This window comes from Leptodactylus fuscus, chromosome 6 (assembly GCF_031893055.1).
Source record: "Leptodactylus fuscus isolate aLepFus1 chromosome 6, aLepFus1.hap2, whole genome shotgun sequence".
Classification (NCBI taxonomy): Eukaryota; Metazoa; Chordata; class Amphibia; order Anura; family Leptodactylidae; genus Leptodactylus; species Leptodactylus fuscus.
In genome coordinates, this window is record NC_134270.1 from 22,694,701 (window position 1) to 22,715,486 (window position 20,786).

The window sequence follows — 20,786 nt, forward strand, 5'->3', positions numbered from 1 at the left end:
AATACTGTGTGCAGGGGCCACTCTGGGGGATAATACTGTGTGCAGGGGCCACTATGGGGCATAATACTGTGTGCAGGGGCCACTCTGGGGGATAATACTGTGTGCAGGGGCCACTATGGAATATAATACTGTGTGCAGGGGCCACTATGGGACATAATACTGTGTGCAGGAGCCACTATGGGGCATAATACTGTGTGCAGGAGCCACTATGGGTCATAATACTGTGTGCAGGGGCCACTATGGGGGATAATACTGTGTGCAGGAGCCACTATGGGACATAATACTGTGTGCAGGGGCCACTATGGCGCATAATACGACGGGCGTCAGTCGGGTGACCCCATGTTAAAAGTTCGCCACGGGGCCCTGGTAACTAGGAACACCACTGCCTGTTCCCAATGGGGGAATTTATTAACCCCTTTACAACACTTGTTCACAAATCTGTATTGCCCTCTATATACATTATAATGTGCCCCACACTGTATTTCTGAACTCTGTCCTAGGTATTTCATTCCCAATAATCCCTCTGCCCCCATTCTGTCCGCCCTGACACCTGCATGTACATATCTCATCCATAGCCTCTTCTCATCTCACCCTCTGCCTTCTTCCCTTTACCCAGCCTTCCACATGATGTCATACATGATGCATCAAATATCTTCTTTCATTGTCTCTTCTCATCCTCTGCCTTCCACACCATGTTATATATGATCCATCAGACCAGGAATCATCTTTCATTGTCTCATAGTCCAGTTCTGATGATGGTATGTGCAGGGCATGTAGTCTGTGTGTACCTTTCTAACAGCCAGCGCTATATTTCTGTTACTTATATAAATATCATATTCCACAGTGAAATTGTAAATCTAAATTATTCCCTATCAGTGAGTCTATGGAGTGTGGAAACTGACCCAAAACATACAAACTCCCTGACGTGTTGTCCTTGGCAGGAGTCGAACCCAGGACTGTAAGGTATCAGTGCTACCACCCCACAGGGTGATCTGTCCAGTCTGTGACTACAACAGCGACGTCCAACAAGCTGTATATTCTCCGCCAAAGGCCATGCTTCTGTATACTGCGCCGCCCTTTGCTTCTGAGGATACATTTTGGCTTGATCTCATTGCAGGACTCTGATAGCAGTCAGTCTGGCTGATAACAGAGAACAATACTTTCTATCACGTGATTCAAAGAATGGCATTAGACAAAACATTCTGGAGCAGAAAATGTTTATTTGTAGTTTCCTACAGGTGTTAATAAAGTTGAATGAAAGCAAACGTCCTTTCACTCTGCGTGCTGACGTCTTTGAGCTGCCCTCTGCATTCGCCTGTCCCTCATTCATTCTACATTGTCATCGGGGCCCTGACAGAATCGGCTGTCCCGGGCAGTGCCTGCTCCATTCTCCCCGCTAGTGTTTAGCAGCGGCTCGGTTTTTGTTTCTAAGTCACCATGTCTGAGGATACGGAGCGCTCGGATGGCCGCATCGTTAAGATGGAGGTGGACTACAGTGCCACGGTGGATCAGCGGCTGCCGGAATGCGAGAAGCTAGCTGCGGTTAGTGGGGAGCGGGGGGCTGAGTCACGCCAGCCCGGGGATGTGGAGGCCTGAGGTTGCCGGGTCTGGGTGCTTCATGTTTGGGGGTTGGATAGTGTCACTCGCCCGGGAACTTTATGATATAACGGTTATAAACACATATTAGGCTGTGGAGGAGGGGAAGGGGGCCAAAAATGAAGGAGGGGAAATTACTACATAAGTACAAGATGGGGACCAAAACTGGGAGAACAGGGACTACAGACGCTGAACACAGGGACATAAAAATAGACACGGACCACAGATGCAGTAAAAACATGGAGGACGGGACTACAGACAGAAACTGGGGAGACCTAAACATGGAGGACGGGACTACAGACAGAAACTGGGGAGACCTAAACATGGAGGACGGGACTACAGACAGAAACTGGGGAGACCTAAACATGGAGGACGGGACTACAGACAGAAACTGGGGAGACCTAAACATGGAGGACGGGACTACAGACAGAAACCGGGGACCTAAACATGGAGGACGGGACTACAGACAGAAACTGGGGAGACCTAAACGTGGAGGACGGGACCACAGACAGAAACCGGGGACCTAAACGTGGAGGACGGGACTACAGACAGAAACCGGGGACCTAAACATGGAGGACGGGACTACAGACAGAAACAGGGGACCTAAACATGGAGGACGGGACTACAGACAGAAACCGGGGACCTAAAAACAGCAGTTGAATTCACAGACAGAAACTGGGGACCTAAACGCAGAGGACGCAGGGCTTGGGGACCTAAATGTGGAGGACTGGAAAATAAACATGGAAAACTGAAGCCATGAGCACAGGGACATAAACGTGGAGGACGGGGCCATAATTGCAGAGAATGGGAACATATAGACCACTGCACACTGCTGTGAGGAGGGGAGGCCAAGACCCTGATTAGAATTTGGTTCCTTTTGCATCTTGTTTTATTCAATGGTTATCCAAACCTAGATGTTGGGGGACTGTCGTAAAAAATAGTTAAAATGGTTGTATCATTGGGGGGGTCCTGCTGCAGTGTCCCAACACCGTACCCTGTTCAGATATCAGCGATTCTGTAGGGATGTTGGACCCCGACTAATCTAATATTCATAAGGCCTTTGGATACAGTAGCTTATCAGTATCTAATCTAGGTCATCCTGCTAAATGGGGCCAGTGGAGTCTAGATCAGTCACCGTAGCCAACTACAATACCCCTGACAGATATCCCAGTGTAAGGCAAACAAGCCTTTAAACTGCAGCGTATTCCCCGAGCTATGTTGGATGGTTTCCTGCTGTCCGTGTAGATCTTCCTTGTTCCCGTCTTTGTCATGTCGGGTCTGAATTGTTTTTGTTTTTTTTCACTCTCTCCCCACAAAAATAGAATAAAAATGTAATACTCACACCAGAATACAATACCAATAAAAATGACAGCCCCTCCCACAAAAAACAAGCTCCCACTGCTCCTTAAAGGGAAAGAAACAAGCATTTCAGCAGTTATGGGGTTAATATCTCCTTGCAGTTTCATGTGATCCTTGATGTTATTTTATACAGTTTTAGTTATTTGATATTTTCCTAATTTTTGTTTCAGGAAGGAAAACTGCAGGAAGTGATCGAAATACTGCTGTCCCTGGAGAAACAGACCCGGACGGTGCGTGCAGGGGAGGAGTCGGATGCTATACATCTAATATAGAGGAGGGGTCCAGGATATAGTGGTATACATGTAATATAGGGGAGGGGTCCGGGACATAATGGTATACATGTAATATATAGGAGGGGTCCAGGATATAGTGGTATACATGTAATATAGGGGAGGGGTCTGGGACATAATGGTATACATGTAATATATAGGAGGGGTCCAGGATATAGTGGTATACGTGTAATATAGGGGAGGGGTCCGGGACATGATGGTATACATCTAATATAGTAGAGGAGTCCAGGGACATTGTGGTATACATGTAGTATAGGGGAGGAGTCTGGGATATAGTTTTATACCTGTTATATAGGGGAGGGGTCCAGGATATAGTGGTATACATGTAATATAGGGGAGGGGTCCGGGACATGATGGTATACATGTAGTATAGGGGAGGAGTCTGGGATATAGTTTTATACATGTAATATAGGGCAGGAGCCTGGGATATAGTTTTATACCTATAGGGGAGGGGTTCGGGATATAGTGACTTGCATCTATCATGGAGGGAGGGGTCTGGGAGACAGTGGTATACTTAAGCCTTAGGGGGTGGGTGATTTGGTGACCAGTTAACCCTATTTATAACCAGCCTTTGCTATGTCCTGCAGGCGTCTGACATGGTATCTACCTCTCGCATCCTGGTGGCTGTTGTGAAGATGTGCTACGAAGCCAAAGAGTGGGACCTGCTAAATGAGAACATCATGCTGCTGTCAAAGAGGCGGAGCCAGCTCAAACAGGTAGGGCCTTTAAGACAACGTTGTACACCTGGCACCCCCACTTATAAGCAGAATGGAGGTACTGGGGTGTAGTGATGACACAGGTGGAGTCCCTGCTTATTAGAGGGGTTCTATGGTATAAACCTGGGGTCACAGGTGAATTGCTGTGTCATGTGACCAGTATAATACATTTGGTGAGGATTCTGGGTATAACTGATGTCTTGTCTATTTCTTGTTCCAGGCCGTGGCTAAGATGGTGCAGCAATGCTGTAAATATGTGGAGGAGATCACAGACCTTTCCATCAAGTTGCGGCTAATTGACACACTGCGGACCGTGACAGAGGGAAAGGTGAGGACGCTTCCATCATGCTGTACACTGCAGCTCAGCTCCTTCAGAGCATGACTGTTATCACAGATGATCAGCTTGTAAGAGCCTCATGTCTAACACCTAATACATTGTAACAATCCCTGCAGCTGTGTACATGAGCTGTCAGCTTGCAACCCAGGAAAGGAGAGACGTTGAGCTGCTGCACATAGATCAGCCCTGCACTGATACATTGTAACATTTGATACATTTTCAGCTTTTAAATGTAAAAGTTTGTTCTTTCAGATTTATGTGGAGATAGAAAGAGCGCGTCTTACCAAGACACTAGCAGGCATCAAGGAGCAGAGCGGGGATGTGAAGGAGGCGGCATCCATCCTGCAGGAGCTTCAGGTGAGCTGGCCTGCTGTGCAGATCCTCCTCTTCTCTTATTATGGGGATGGTCTAGATCACGTGTATTCCAATTTATTGATCGACACTGTCCCCTTCTCCCCCCCCCCCCCATGAATATAAGGCCTGTTGTAAGGAGCATGCACCTGAGAATTCCTAGCATCCTCCATCCATAGGGAGAATGTATGAATATAATCAGGATGTGTTGGGGTTGCACAGTGGAACACTACAACATCTACTCTGTAACATCCTCTGTACTGTACTAGGTGGAGACCTATGGATCAATGGAGAAAAAAGAAAAGGTGGAGTTCATCCTGGAGCAGATGCGCCTGTGCCTGGCAGTGAAGGATTACATCCGCACCCAGATCATCAGCAAGAAGATCAACACCAAGTTCTTCCAGGATGAGAACTCAGAGGTAAAGATACTGAGACCCAGAGCTGCACTCACTATTCTGCTGGTACAGTCACTGTGTACATAGATTACATTACTTATCCTGTATTATACTCCAGAGCTGCGCTCATTATTCTGCTGGTACAGTCACTGTGTACATACATTACATTACTTATCCTGTACTGATCCTGAATTACATCCTGTATTATACTCCAGAGCTGCGCTCACTATTCTGCTGGTGCAGTCACTGTGTACATAGATTACATTACTTATCCTGTATTATACTCCAGAGCTGCGCTCATTATTCTGCTGGTACAGTCACTGTGTACATAGATTACATTACTTATCCTGTATTATACTCCAGAGCTGCGCTCATTATTCTGCTGGTACAGTCACTGTGTACATACATTACATTACTTATCCTGTACTGATCCTGAATTACATCCTGTATTATACTCCAGAGCTGCGCTCACTATTCTGCTGGTGCAGTCACTGTGTACATAGATTACATTACTTATCCTGTATTATACTCCAGAGCTGCGCTCATTATTCTGCTGGTACAGTCACTGTACATACATTACATTACTTATCCTGTATTATACTCCAGAGCTGCGCTCACTATTCTTCTGGTGCAGTCACTGTGTACATACATTACATTACTTATCCTGTACTGATCCTGAGTTACATCCTGTATTATACTCCAGAGCTGCGCTCACTATTCCGCTGGTGCAGTCACTGTGTACATACATTACATTACTTATCCTGTACTGATCCTGAGTTACATCCTGTATTATACTCCAGAGCTGCGCTCACTATTCTGCTGGTGCAGTCACTGCATACATACTGCTATTTCCAAAAACAACTATTAGTATGATGAGTGCAGCTCTAGAGTATAAGGCTGCTGTATAGGGTAAATGTCACATTTTATATTTCAGTCCATATCTTGTGGCTTTGTTTTTGAGGGTCAGCTGAACTCCTGCAGATAAGATATTGGGGTTCACCAGTACATGACTTGTTACTCTGTTGTTCAGTCCTCATGTTAATCCTGTTTCTTTGCTTTTTTTTTCTGCAGCAGCTGAAGCTGAAATACTACAATCTGATGATCCAGCTGGACCAGCACGAAGGCTCCTACCTCTCCATATGTAAGCACTATCGCGCCATTTATGACACGCCTTGCATCCAGGCTGAGAGTGAGAAGTGGCAGCAGGTGAGTACCGAGCTCTGCCCCCTGCAAGACCCGACCCTTCACTGTGTTCATCTGATAATACTGACCTCTCCCCGCAGGCCCTGAAGAGCGTTGTCTTGTATGTCATTCTGTCCCCGTATGACAACGAGCAGTCCGACCTGGTGCACAGGATAAGTGCTGACAAGAAGCTGGAAGACATCCCCAAGTACAAGTAAGAGATGTGCAGTCCTATGTAACACCACAGATAACACAGTGATAACTCTCCGAGTACAGATAATGTAGTATATGTCACCTGCAGTCCTATGTAACACCACAGATAACACAGTGATAACTCTCTGAGTACAGATAATGTAGTAGATGTCACCTGCAGTCCTATGTAACACCACAGATAACACAGTGATAACTCTCCGAGTACAGATAATGTAGTATATGTCACCTGCAGTCCTATGTAACACCACAGATAACACAGTGATAACTCTCTGAGTACAGATAATGTAGTATATGTCACCTGCAGTCCTATGTAACACCACAGATAACACAGTGATAACTCTCTGAGTACAGATAATGTAGTAGATGTCACCTGCAGTCCTATGTAACACCACAGATAACACAGTGATAACTCTCTGAGTACAGATAATGTAGTAGATGTCACCTGCAGTCCTATGTAACACCACAGATAACACAGTGATAACTCTCCAAGTACAGATAATGCACCAGCAGTCCTATGTAACATTTGGTTGATCCTGCAGGGATCTGCTGAAGCTCTTCACCACAATGGAGCTGATGCGATGGAGTGCATTGGTGGAGCAGTATGGGAAGGAGCTGCGAGAAGGTTCCTTGGACAGTGAGGCCACAGATGTCTTCAGTTACACAGAGCAGGGAGAGAAGCACTGGAAGGACCTGAAGAACAGAGTGGTGGAGCATGTAAGTGTAGAGAGCGCCTCCTACTGTGTATATAAGGCGCACGGCTGGGGGTCTTCATTCCTGCTTGCGGGCGGGGTGGAGATCATTATTTTACTTATATAGCGGCATATTCTGCAGCACTTTCTAGATGTTGTCCTTCTACATTCCCTACCAGTCACTCAGCGCAGCCTCTTACCGCATTTTTCATGTATTCACAGAATATAAGAATTATGGCGAAATATTACACGCGGATCACAATGAAAAGAATGGCGCAGCTGCTGGATCTCTCCATAGACGTAAGTGATCGCCATCAAATAAGTGATTCTCCCCCCTGCAACATTGTCCAGTGCAAGATCCTGATTGGCTGTCTCCGCAGTGTCTCTATACACACCCTGTAAATTCTGAGATTATGGCCCCACAGCCTGGGTGCCGTCTCTCTTGTTTTTGGTGCCGCTTCTCTTTATCTTCTCTTCTTTCTTCCCAGGAATCGGAGGAATTCCTCTCCACTTTAGTTGTTAATAAAACGATCTACGCCAAGGTCGACAGACTGGCCGGGATCATCAACTTCCAGAGGCCCAAAGACCCCAACGACCTCCTGAACGACTGGTCCCAGAAACTGAACTCCTTGATGGCGCTGGTCAACAAGACGACACACCTTATCGCCAAGGAGGAGATGATCCACAACCTGCAGTGAGGGGGCACAGCGGCAATCTACTGTATAATATTGTGTTTTTTTTATGTTCCCGGATTTTCTCTGTTTTCTTTAATCTTAATAATAAAATCCATGTGTACAATAGTGAGCTGTGCTGAACACACGTCTATTCATTGCCGCCGTGTGCGGCACATCACATGATCAGCTTTGGCCTCTTCCCTTCAATGTATAAGTTTATTTCCAAATAACTAGCCTCTGCCCGCAACTTTGTCTGCATATTGTTGGCATTGATGATCCGCCTATATTCAGCAAATTGCTGCCGTCGGTAATTCGCCTGCTGCGGGGTTTCGGCAGCTTTAAAGCTGTCTTGCTGCTGAACTTGTTCCTCACGCCATGCCTGTGATTGTTCCAGCGTCTCAGCAGCTCGCTGGGACGCCATATAATGAGCATGTTGTTGGTGTTGATGATCCGGCTGCTCTAAGAGCCGCTTGACTCCTAGCTTGCTCAATCTTCCTCAGCTCCGCTTGAGGAGAACTCTGTTGACTTCTGGCTACCTTCATAGCTCTCGTTTTTGAGAATTTTGCGACAAATTAGATTTTCTTTTTCCCTGCATGTTTAAAATTGCGAAACTGCTAATTTGAATTAAAAGGGGTTTTCCCATCTCAGTGTTTGAGCACTGGGATCAGATCGGATAATATGCAGATGCTTGTACACAATGGACTCAGTGTTATCTGTGTGTTTACGCAGAGAGATAACAGATAAGGCTTTATCAGAAAACGCCAATTAGCCGATTGTCCTGCAGGCAAGAGCAGTGTAATATAGTATGTGAACATAAATTCATAACAGTCGTGAAGCCATGTCATTTACTGGAATAAAAAGTAGCCGATGTGTTAATCCAGGTTACAAACTATGTGTCAAATTTCATCCAAATCATTCAGCCGTTTTTGCGTGATCGAGTAACAAACACACAAACTTTCACATTTATAATATTAGTAGGATACAATGTATCTTGTGACATCCTGAGTGCTCCTTATGGGGTTATCTGTATCTGGGAAAGGTGGAATCTGCAACTAGATGACATAGCACTTCACCAGTATTCTGAGCTACACCTTATCTTATTCCACACTATGTGTTACCTATTAATAATCTGTCTATTCATGACTTCTAGAAGCTTATGTTCAGTCATTCTTTCTTCCATCATGCTTTACATTGCATCTTTGCTCCCCTAGAACCCACTGATAGTAAATGACTCATGCTTAGCAGCTTCTTCTGTCTCATTATAGTCTCTGCTGCTTTGTCCCTCCACCATGCTTTATATTGCAGTTCAGATCCATTATTGTACAGTTGTGATCACTCCGTTCACTATAAGAAGATGGAAGCAAAGTCCCGGCCCTGGGGACATCTGCATTTGGGTCGATAAAGGCATTGGTGATTTAAATCTTATAGACTTCTTGTCTAAAAGCATGCAGGCATGCATGGGGTTTATAAGTCAACTAAATTCAGAAAATGTATCTACTGATGTTGTACAACAGAAAATATTTGGATGCCGCATTTAGCTCCAAAACATGGACGATACCACCCAGAATGCAAATCACTGGAGCAGACACTGAGCCAGCAGGGAATGCTGGGAGATTTCAGCTCAGAAGATGTAAAATAGTGAGTAAAAGGATCAGTGCTGGAAGGAAGAGAGGAATCTGGGGCAGTGACTGCAGAATAGTACTGGAAGGAACAGAAGCATCTGGAGGAGGACAAGTACATAGAGGAGAACAGTTGAGTCTGAGGGAGGACAAGGGTGTTTGGTGAGGACAGGAGTCTAGGAGAAGGCCAAGATGTCTGGAGGGAGAAATGGGTCTAGAAGGAAAAGTGAAATCTAGAAGGGGACAGAACTGTGTGGACTTGTAAAATCACTTCTGAGTATGGAGGGGACAGAGGATTCTGGGGAGGGAGTTAGATGTCGGGAATAGCCAAAGAAGTCTGGAGGGGGCAGAGAGGTCAAGAAGGTAAAGAGAGACTTACCAGTCTCTATCTACTTCAGTCTCTGTCTCCAGTGTTTGGGAGTATTTAAAATACTTGTCAGGTATTTGTATTTGTAATTAAAATACTTTTAGTAAGTATTTTACGTATTTTAATTACTGTCTAAATTGAAAACAAGTGTAATTTAAATAACCCGCCTCACTGCGAGTCACGTCATAACTCTCGTTTCTTGTATCTCGGGCACAAGTCGGCCTTGTGGTGAAGCGTGATTTAGTTTTTAACCATCCCAATCGCGTAATCCATTCCGTAAAATTACTTCAAAAATGGAGGAAACTCGTAATACCAGTGAAGGGGGCGCAACAGACAATGATTCAGATCTCGAAGGCCCGCATCTTCCTGCAATTGTGGACAGAACTTTTTATAAATCCGAAGCGGCAGGGGCAGGACAAACCGTGTCGCTTACTGCAAGACCCGTCCAAACAAGCTAATCACGGGTCAAATAAACTCCACATCCACTTAAGGGTAAGTTATTTAATTCCATCATGGTTTGGTTTTTATTTTACAATCCCCAACCCCAAAGCAAATTTTTAAAACCGGACGTACGTGTTAGGGGTGCGTGAGATGAAAGTAATAAAAGCCTTTTCCTTTTTATTTTTTGTCACACTATTATATTATCTGGTCCCATGCAGCTAAATCCTCCACCTGTTACGTTCCAGGAGACTCAGTACAAGCTACTTATGCACTGGTACCATACCCCAGCCTTGCTCCACTCCCTTAACCCTAACATCTCTTCCCAGTGTTGGCGTTGCCGGGCAGGAGTGGGTACCCTGTATCATATTTTTTGGGACTGTCCAGGGATCCGTCCTTTCTGGCTGGAGGTCAAGTCCCTTACGGACGCTCTATTTATCCAAGGTGTCCCTTTAGACTCCCTCATCTATCTCCTCAATCTCCCCCCTGCTCATCTGGCTAACCTCTAAATTGTTTCTATATCTCTGTACCGCAGTCAAAGCGCTCATTGCTCTCCGATGGAAGAGTGCCTCTCCTCCCTCTGCTTCTGATCTTCTAGCCCGAGTTAAGGATCGCTGTAGTATGGAGAACATGACGGCCACACTTAACCATACTGTTGAGGCGTTCCAGGCTGTATGGTCATCTTGGGACGCATACTGTATTTTGAATGGTCTCTGACTCCTTCCCTTCCTCCCCCACCCCCTCATTTCCACGCTCAGGTTTTTTGTGATGTGTATACATTCCCAGTCTACTTGACAGTATATGCATTGCTTCACGTTCATGTTTTTTATGTTTGCAACTCTTTTGTTATATTGTATTTTATAAAAATCCTTCAAATAAAAATTAGTTAAAAAAAATTAAAATAAAAAGCCGAGATTTCAAATAAAAAAATAAATATAATTATATAAAATAAAACATACTCAAGTATAAGCCGACCCGAGTATAAGCCGAGGCCCCTAATTTTACCACAAAAAAACTGGGAAAACTCATTGACTCGAGTATAAGCCGAGGGGGGGGGAATGCAGCAGCTACTGGAAAATTTCAAAAATTAAAATGGTCGGAGTTTTTGGGTACAGTAAGTGTTGGGAAAGGGGAGGGGGTGTTTTGGTTGTCTGTCTGCCCCTTCCCTGAGCTTGAGGACTGAGTTTTTTCTTCTCCCCACTTGGAACTCAGTCTGGCTGACTATAGGGGATCTGCAGTGCTCCTATTAACCCCTTCCTGACTGAACAGGAGCACTGCGGATCCCCTATATTCAGTAGACCGGGCACTGTCAGACACAGGGATACCTAATGTGTATGTTTTTCACAGTAATTTTCTACTTTTATATGTATTCTAGGGAAAGGAGGGATTTACAACTTTTATTTACTTTATTTTTGTATTATATTTTTTTAAAGCTTTTTTTTTCTCACTATTTTATAGGAGATTCTATACATTAGTATTGCAGCTGGTAATGTGCTGAAAAATTCGGCTTATATTTGAGTATATACGGTAATTAAAATCCTTTTTTTAAAACGTTAAAATACGTTCAAAGAATTTTCTCACGTGTCCCGAGATTCACAAAAATTGACGAGAATCTCGCCCAGACTGCGTTAACTACGTTTTTTAACATGTTATTTACTAGTTTGTTTGTTTTTTAAATTATCCAATCGGGAATATATTACTGTATGATTTGTCATGAAATTCAGTAAATTAGCTTCTTTTAGCCCATGTTCAATTGTTCCATTTTTTTTAAATTAAATTTTTTATTTAAATTTTTCAAGTATTTTTAAAATACTTTTGTAGTAGTATTTAGTATTTGTATTTAAAATACTTTCCCAAAGTATTTTCCCGAACACTGTCTGTCTCTTCCACCTTCTTTTCGCCTCCTCCTTTAGTTTCTGTCTTGCGCTGTCTCTTCTTCTCCCACAGTCTCTCTCTGTCTGTTCCTCCTGAAGTCTCTGTTTTTATCCCTCAGTCATTTTTCCATGCCAATCAGTCTCTTCCTCCCAAAGTCCCTTCCTCCCTTAGTCTGTCTCTTTCCCTCTCCATCATTCTCTTCCTTCTTCATTATCTGTCTCTTCATTTCTCTGTATCTTCCTTCCGGTGTCTCAGTCTCTTCCTTCTTCAGTTTCTTTCTCTTACTCTATTTCTCCTGTTGTCTCTTCCTCCCTTAGTCCCTGTCATTTCCTCCTTCTTGGTCTCTTCTCTTTCCCAGTCTCTGTTTATTCCTGGCTCATTTTCTGTCTTTCCTTCAGTCTCTGTCTCTTCCTCCATCAGTCTCTGTCTCTCCCTCAGTATCATCCTCCATTTTCTGTTTCTTCCTCTGTATCTCCCTCAATCCATCTCTTCCTCCTTGTTAGTCTCTTCCTTCCTCTGAGACTTCCTCCTGCGGTCTCGGTATCTTCTTCCTTCTCTCTTCTCCCTGTCAGTCTGTTTCTCCTGCTGCTTTTTCCTTTTTCTCTCTTTCAGTCTCTTCCTCTCCCTCAATCTCCAACTCAACCCTCAGTCTCTTGCTCGGTCAGTCCCTCAATCTCTTGTCTTTTTTTTCCCTCTGTCTCTCCCTGAGCCTCAGTTTCTGCCATCCTCAAGGTCTGTCTCTTATTCCCTCAGTCTTGGTTTCTTCCTTTCTCTCAGTCTCTCGGTCTTCCTTCATTGGTCTCTTCCTTAGTCTTTCTCTCTTCCTCCCTCAGTTTCTGTCTTTCTTTCAGTCTCTTCCTCTGTTTTTCCTTGTCTCTGTCTCTTCCTCTATCACTCCCTAAGTCTCTTCTTTCTTTAGTCTCAATCTGTCCTTTGCTCAGTTTTTGTCTTTCCTTCTGTCTCTATCTCTTCCTTAGTATGATGCCCTCTTCTCTGTTTCTTCCTCCCTCAGTCTCTTCTTCAGTTCCTCTCTTGCTTCCTGTTAATCTGTTCCTTCGTCTGGATCTTCCTCCTTGTCTTGATGTCTTCCCCACTGGCAGTCCCTGCCTCCTTTTATCTATCCCTCATTTTCTTCTTCACTCAGTCTCGGTCTCTTCCTCTCTCTATCTTTTCTTCTCTTTCTTGATCACTCCCTCAATGTCATTCTTTTCCTCCCTCAATCCGTGTCTTCCTCTTTCAGTCTCTCTCTTCCCTCCATCTGTTCCTCTTGTTGTCTCTGTCTCTCCCTGTCAGTCTCTTCCTCCTTTTACCTCAATCTCTTCCTCTCTGTTTCTTCCCCCTGTCTGTCCCTACAGTGTTGGCCAAAAGTATTGGCCCCCCTGCAATTCTGTCAGATAATACTCGTGTTCTTCCAGAAAATGATTGCAATCACAAACTCTTTGGTAATATCTTCATTTATTTTGCTTGCAATGAAAAAAAAGTCACATAAAACTCCAAAAATGGGCCGGACAGAAGTATTGGCCCCCTCAGCCTAATACTTGGTAGCACAACCTTTAGACACAATAACTGCGCACAACCGCTTCCGGTAACCAGCAATGAGTTTCTTACAAGGCTCTGCTGGAATTTTAGACCATTCTTCTTTGGCAAACTGCTCCAGGTCCCCCCTGAGATGTGAAGGGGGCCTTCTCCAAACTGCCATCAGGAGATCTCTCCCCCTCCCCCACAGGTGTTCTATGGGATTCAGGGCTGGACTCATTGCTGCCACTTTACAAGTCTCCAGGGCTTTCTCTCACCACCATTTTCTAGTGCTGACCTGAAGTGTGTTTTGGGTCATTGTCCTGCTGGAAGACCCCTGACCTCTGAGGGAGACCCGGCTTTCTCACACTGGGCCCTACATTATGCTGCACAATGTGTTGGTCGTCTTCAGACTTCATAATGCCATGCACACGGTCAAGCAGTCCAGTGCCAGAGGCAGCAAAGCAACCCCAAAACATCAGGGACCCTCCGCCATGTCTGACTGTAGGGGGCGTCTTCTTTTCTTTGAAGGCCTCTTTTTTTTTCCTGTAAACTCTATGTTGAGGCCTTTTCCTACTTTTGTCTCATCTGACCAGAGAACATTCTTCCAAAACGTTTTTGGCTTTCTCAGGTAAGTTGTGGCAAACTCCAGCCTGGCTTATGTCTCTGGGTAAGAAGTGGGGTCTTCCTGGGTCTCCTACCATACAGTCCCTTCTCATTCAGATGCCGATGGATAGTACGGGGTGACACTGTTGTACCCTCAGACTGCAGAGCAGCTTGGACTTGTTTGGATGTTAGTCGAGGGTCTTTATCCACCATCCGCACAATCTTGCATTGAAATCTCTCGTCCATTTTTCTTTTCCGTCCACATCTAGGGAGGTTAGCCACAGTGCCATGGGCTTTACACTTCTTGATGACACTGCGCACGGTAGACACAGGAACATTCAGGTCTTTGGAGATGGACTTGTAGCCTTGAGATTGCTCATGCTTCCTCACAGTTTTGCTTCTCAAGTCCTCAGACAGTTCTTTGAGCATGGAGAAAAGAAAGAAGACCAATGTGGTCACACAAGGACACAGGACAGAGGTTGTGTCAACGTTAATCCATTTCAACTGGCTGCAAGTGTGATTTAGTTGTTGCCACCACCTGTTAGGTGCCTCAGGTAAGTAACAGGTGCTGTTAATTACACAAATTAGAGAAGCATAACATGATTTTTCAAACAGTGCCAATACTTTTGCCCACCCCCTTTTTATGTTTGGTGTGGAATTATATCCAATTTGGCTTTTTGACAATTTTTTTTGTGGTTTTCCATTGAAGACAAATTAAATGAAGATAATGATATTGAAGAATTTGTGATTGCAATCATTTTCTGGAAGAACACGAGTATTATCTGACAGAATTGCAGGGGTGCCAATACTTTTGGCCAACACTGTATGTCTCTGTGGCTTGCTCCCTTAGTCCCTCTTTCCCTCCATGTCCTCCTCTTGCTGTCCCTGTCTCTCCCTGTCAGTCTCTTTCTCTTAGTCCCTTCCTTACTCAGTCTCTGTTTCTGTCTCCCTCGATCTCTGTCTCTCCCTTTTTCTCTTTCTGTCTCAGTCTTTTCCTCCCTCAATCTCTGTCTCTTCTTCCCTCAGTTTTGGTCTCTTCCTCTCTCGGTCTCAGTCTTCCCTCCGTCTCTTCCTCTTGCTATCTGTCTCTTTTCTATCTCTTTCTCTCCCCTGGTCTCTTCCTCCCTCACTCACTCTCGGTCACTTCCTCCCTCCTGCTGTCTCTTCCCCTCTCTCTCTGTCTCTTCCTGCTGTCTCTCTTCCTGCCTCTCTCTCAGGGAGTCTCTGGTACGTTTCCCGTCGTGCTTTGCGGCTCTTGACAAGTCGGATCCAAGATGGCGTAGAAAGTAATGACAGGTAAGTCCTGACCCCCCCGCCGTCCCCGGCACTCAGCCCCCCCGGCCCCGACACATCCCCCGGCCCCGCACCGACTCCCCCCGACAGCCGGAGCCTGCACTGGCCGCCCGGCGCCGCAAGAGGCAGCGGAGAGGCCTGCACTATGCGGCCCAGCCGTCTGTTTACATTCCCGGCCTGCAGGACTAGGAGAGCGCCCGGCGCCGGGGACAGAGCAGGCCTCAGAGCACAGGACGGGACCCCGGTAATACTGGAGAGTAGGAGGGACACCAAGGCACCCCCTGAGGGATGAGTGCAAGGCCTGAGGGTAGTATCACACTATAATATGGTATATGGAGGGGGGTGGCAATAATACTGCAATGTGTTTTGGGGGGAGGGGGTGATCGTAGCTGTATATTATATAAAGGGCGAAGAGGACTGTTATATAATGCAATGTACTGATGAGGATGTGTGATTGTTGTCATATATTGGGGTGCTGATCTGTGATCTGGTATATATACTATGGGCATGGTATAATATGATGATGTGTGATTGTTTGGTGTATTGGGGATGAAGTTGGTGATGTAGTATATTAGGGGTGATGAGTGATTGTTGTGGGATATTGGGGATGTTATACTATGGGCATGGTATAATATGATGATGTGTGACTGTTGTGGTGTATTGGGGGGTGAAGATGATGTGTGATTGGTGTATTGGGGCATGATGATGTGTGATTGTTGTGGCGTATTGGGGATGATGAGTGATTGTTATGCTATATTGGGGATGTTATACTATGGGCATGGTATAATATGATGATGTTTGATTGTTTGGTGTATTGGGGATGAAGTTGGTGATGTAGTATATTAGGGGTGATGATGTGTGATTGGTGTATTGGGGATGAAGTTGGTGATGTGGTATATTAGGGGTGATGATGAGTGATTGTTGTGGTATATTGGGGATGTTATACTATGGGCATGGTATAAAATGATGAGGTGTGATTGTTGTGGCATATTGGGGGATGAAGTTGGTGATGTGTGATTGTTGTGGTATATTAGGAGATGAGGATATGTGGTTATTGCCATCTATTGGAGGATAATGTTGATGTGAGATTGTGGTGCTATATTGGGGATTATGATCGTGTGTGATTGTTTTATTATATTTTGGGATGATGATGAAATGTGATTGTTGTGGTATATTAGGGATGATGATGGTGACGACAATGCGTAATTGTTATAATATATTGCGGGATGAAGTAGGTGATGTGTGATTGTTGTGGTGCATTAGGGATGATGATGTGTAATTACTGTGGTATAATAGGGCATGATGATATGAGGTTGTTGCCATCTATTGTAGAATAATGCTAATGTGTGATTGTTGTGGTATGTTTGGGGACGGTGATGATCTGTGATTGTTGTGGTATTTTAGGGATGATAATGATTATATTCTTCTCTTGGTCGTGTTTTGTTTATTAGCTGTTCTCCTGCCCCATTTACAGTGGATTCATCCTGACCTAATAGATGTCTGAGTTGAGGGGTTGTTAAAAGTTGTATCCAGTCTAGACAATCTTCAGTGAGTAAACACAGCACTAACATGTCTTCTGCCCTGAGGAGGAACCTGCAGATATTTAATGGGGAAATAAAGGAGCAGATATGGTGTGGGAATAATGTGGATGTAGTCTGCCTACATTCTGGTTACAGGGTGGATATATTGTGGGTCCGATCTGGTTACAGGGTGGATATGTTGTGGATACGATCTGGTTACAGGTTGGATATATTGTGAATATAAACCAAAAAAATATGAAAAACTGCTCCACCTAGTAATAATGAAAGGTTGCACGGACACTTACTCCAGACTTCAGTGGAGTTACTAAGGTGCAACAATGTGAAAAATGTATCCAGCAAACCAAAAATTAAATTAGTAACTCATGAGTAAGGGACAACAAAAGGAGTTCCAAAACGCGTAAGCTTTGGACTATGCTCTTGTATCCTGGACACACAATGTAAGAGTGTCTTTTTATTTTTTATAAATGAAGTAAAAGTTATATTTCAATTTTTGGTTTGCTGGATACATTTTTCACATTGTTGCATATTGTGGATACGATCTGGTTACAGGGTGGATATATTGTGGATATGGTCTGGTTACAGGTTGGATATATTTTGGATATGATTTGTCTGCAGTATATCCACCATATAACCAGGCTGCATAAAGACTGTATTCCCAATATACCCAGACTGTAGGCAGACTATATCCTTAATATACCCTCACAGTGTGGTGGCAGTGTGGATACATTGTGAATATAGTCTAAAAAGTAGACTATAGCCAGGATATATTTAAAGTGTGACCACAATATAACTAGACTATATCCATGATTTATCCAAACAGTAGCTACAATGTAAATGGATACATAGTGGATATAGTTTAGGTAACCTTTAGCTCTCCAGCTGTTGTAAAACTACAACTCCCAGCATGCATATTTGCTCTGCTGTTCTTGGAACTCCCATGGAAGTGAATGGAGCATGCTGGGAGTTGTAGTTTCACAGCATCTGGAGAGCCGAAGGTTGCTGATCCCTAATTTAGACTATATCCACTATGTATCCATTTACATTGTAGCTACTGTTTGGATACCTTATGGATATTGTCTAGTTACATTATTATTTATTATTATTATTATTATTATTATTATTATTATTGTTTTTGTAGCACCATTAATTCCATGGTGCTGTACATTATTATATTAATCCCATGGTGCTGTACATTATTATATTAATCCCATGGTGCGTTACATTTTGAGGGTTTATGGTACACAAAATATACAAAACAAATACAGGGTGTCCCACTTGGGAGTACAACTTTAAAAATGTGAATTACTTTGCAAGGTGCGCATGTGTCATCATGCAACAAGGTTCAAAATATTCCTTAATTAGTGAAGAATTGATTGTGTCATAAAGAAGCGGGCACTATAGCTGGCACCACTACGGTGCCCTGAAGTGACGAAAGCAAGCATGTAGTATACAGTACCACAGAGTGTTCATTGTGAAGACCTACTAGGTCACCGGGTCAGCAAAACAGTGTCAGAAGGAATATTTGAAGAAATTTTGAGGGAGAAACCTGCCACCCGCCTACCATATTTGACAAATTTGTGAAATAACTGGATGACTATGAACTTCAAGAAGGTTACTTCCAACAGGACGGGGCAACATCAGTATGGACGAGATCCAATTGTTTTTTGGAAGCAGGGTGATCTCGAAAAGTTTGTGGCCTCCTCGATCGCACAAATTAACTCCCCCAGATTTTTTCTATGGGATATTTAAAGGACAAGGTTTATGCAAGCAAACCCAGGACCATCGAACAACTGAAAGCAAACATCGAGCCCGAAATTACCGCCATTGACAGTGACATGTTGCAGAGGACATTCTCAAATATGGAGCGTCACGTTTCCTTGTGCGTGGACATTGGGGGGGAGGACAGTATCAGCACCTTTTGTAATGTGGACTTGTTTTCCACTAAATACAGATATGTGCAGTTCTTACAGCTCGCCTTTACGTTCACGCATTTGCGAGTAATTCCCATTTTTAAAGTTGTACCCCCAAGTGGCACACCCTGTATAATACTAGCAGTGACTGACTGGCACAGTGGGGTAGAGGGCCCTGCCCACAAGGGCTTACACTCTATGAGGGAAGAGGGATAGAAGGTGAGGGGGAGAAGCTGTACAGATGGTGGTGCGGTGATAGTGTTATTGGGAGTTGTAGGCCTTCCTGAATAGGGGAGTCTTCAGGGCCTTCTTGAAGCCTGTGATTGTGGGGGTCAGTCTTATGTGTGTGGTAAGGAGTTCCAGAGTATGGGGGATGCACGGGAGAAATCTTGGAGACGGTTGTGTGAGGAGCGGATGAGAGCAGAGCGGAGTAGGAGGTCATTGGCGGATCTGAGGTTACGTGTGGGCAGGTAGTGGGAGATTAGGTCAGAGATATATGGAGGGGACAGGTTGTGGATGGCTTTGTATGTCAGCGTTAGTAGCTTGAACTCAAGTCGCTGGGCTATAGGTAGCCAGTGGAGGGACTGGCAGAGGGGAGCAGCCGATGGTGAACTGGGGGAGAGGTGTATTAAGCGAGCAGCGCAGTTTAAGGTGGACTGGAGGGGGGCGAGAGTATGGGAGGCCATTGTGGCTGCAGTTTGGATACATTTTGGGTCTAGTATGGTTATGTTGCAGCTGCACTTTGGATACATTGTTGATATTGTCTAGTTATATTGGAGCTACAGTTTGGATATATTGTGGGTACAGTCTAGTTACATTGTAGTTATAGTGTGGATACATTTTGGTATAGGATGGATATATTCTATTTACATCATGGATACAGTTTGGATACATTATAGATAGTCTAGTTATATTGTGGCTACGGTTTGGATACATTTTGGATAATGTCTAATGATAGTGTATCTACAATGTAATGAGACTATACCAACTGCAACTACAATGTAACCATATTAGATCCACAATGTTTCCAAACTGTAGCCACAATATAACTAGATTATATCCAAACCATAGCCACGATGTAACTAGACTATATCTACAATGTATCCAAACTAGCTACAACGTAACTAGACCATATCCATAATGTACCTAAACTGGATATGTTGTGGATATAGTCTAGTTATATTGTCGCTGCAGTTGCTATCTGCTCCTCTAGAGTCATCCTATGTTGGGCTGGGCACCATGTTCCTTTCTACTGCCTTTATTTTAAAGGGGTTTTCCAGTTTCAGCAAATACATGTTATTGTTTGTATAATGAAAAGTTGTAAAATTTTCCAATATACTTTCTGTATCAATGTCTCTCAGTTTTCTAGATCCCTGCTTGCTGACATTCATTCTGCTTATTCCCAGTGGATAAAGATCAGTCCATGGTCATGTGATATACATACGGTCCATGGTCATGTGATACACATACGGTCCATGGTCATGTGATATACATACGGTCCATGGTCATGTGATATACACTATGTGATCAAAAGTATCTGGACACCTGGCTGAAAATGACTTACAAGTTGGTGGCGCCCTCCATGGGTAATGCTGGATACAATATGGTGTTGGCCCACCCTTAGCCTTGATGACAGCTTCCACTCTCGCAGGCATACGTTCAATCAGGTGCTGGAAGGTTTCTTGGGGAATGGCAGCCCATTCTTCACGGAGTGCTGCACTGAGGAGAGGTATCGATGTAGGTTGGTGAGGCCTGGCACCAAGTCGGCGTTCTAAAACATCCCAAAGGTGTTCTATAGGATTCAAGTCAGGACTCTGTGC

General features: G+C 44.3%; 2 protein-coding genes across 2 annotated transcripts in view; both read left to right on the forward strand.

Moving 5' to 3' along the window:
- Window positions 1–1,342: 1,342 nt before the first annotated feature.
- PSMD12 (proteasome 26S subunit, non-ATPase 12) lies at window positions 1,343–7,928 on the forward strand. Its single transcript, XM_075279534.1, has 11 exons — window positions 1,343–1,542; window positions 3,126–3,185; window positions 3,833–3,961; window positions 4,182–4,289; window positions 4,551–4,655; window positions 4,919–5,068; window positions 6,116–6,250; window positions 6,328–6,440; window positions 6,979–7,153; window positions 7,351–7,428; window positions 7,617–7,928. The coding sequence occupies exons 1-11, from the start codon at window positions 1,438–1,440 to the stop codon at window positions 7,824–7,826; spliced, it is 1,368 nt and encodes a 455-aa protein (XP_075135635.1). The 5' UTR covers window positions 1,343–1,437; the 3' UTR covers window positions 7,827–7,928.
- A 7,508-nt stretch (window positions 7,929–15,436) lies between these two features.
- Window positions 15,437–20,786, forward strand: part of HELZ (helicase with zinc finger) — a 47,501-nt gene continuing 42,151 nt past the window's right edge. The window contains exon 1 of the mRNA XM_075279535.1: window positions 15,437–15,518. The gene's annotated coding sequence lies outside the window, so the exon portion shown is untranslated. The remainder of the gene's footprint in view (window positions 15,519–20,786) is intronic.

Excerpts from the sequence above, each read along its gene's own strand:
- PSMD12 (XM_075279534.1), top strand. The coding sequence starts at position 1,438 with ATGTCTGAGGATACGGAGCGCTCGGATGGCCGCATCGTTAAGATGGAG. Across the intron at positions 4,290-4,550 it reads GGACCGTGACAGAGGGAAAG|ATTTATGTGGAGATAGAAAG; the intron begins GTGAGGACGCTT and ends TTGTTCTTTCAG. Across the intron at positions 5,069-6,115 it reads TCCAGGATGAGAACTCAGAG|CAGCTGAAGCTGAAATACTA; the intron begins GTAAAGATACTG and ends TTTTTTCTGCAG.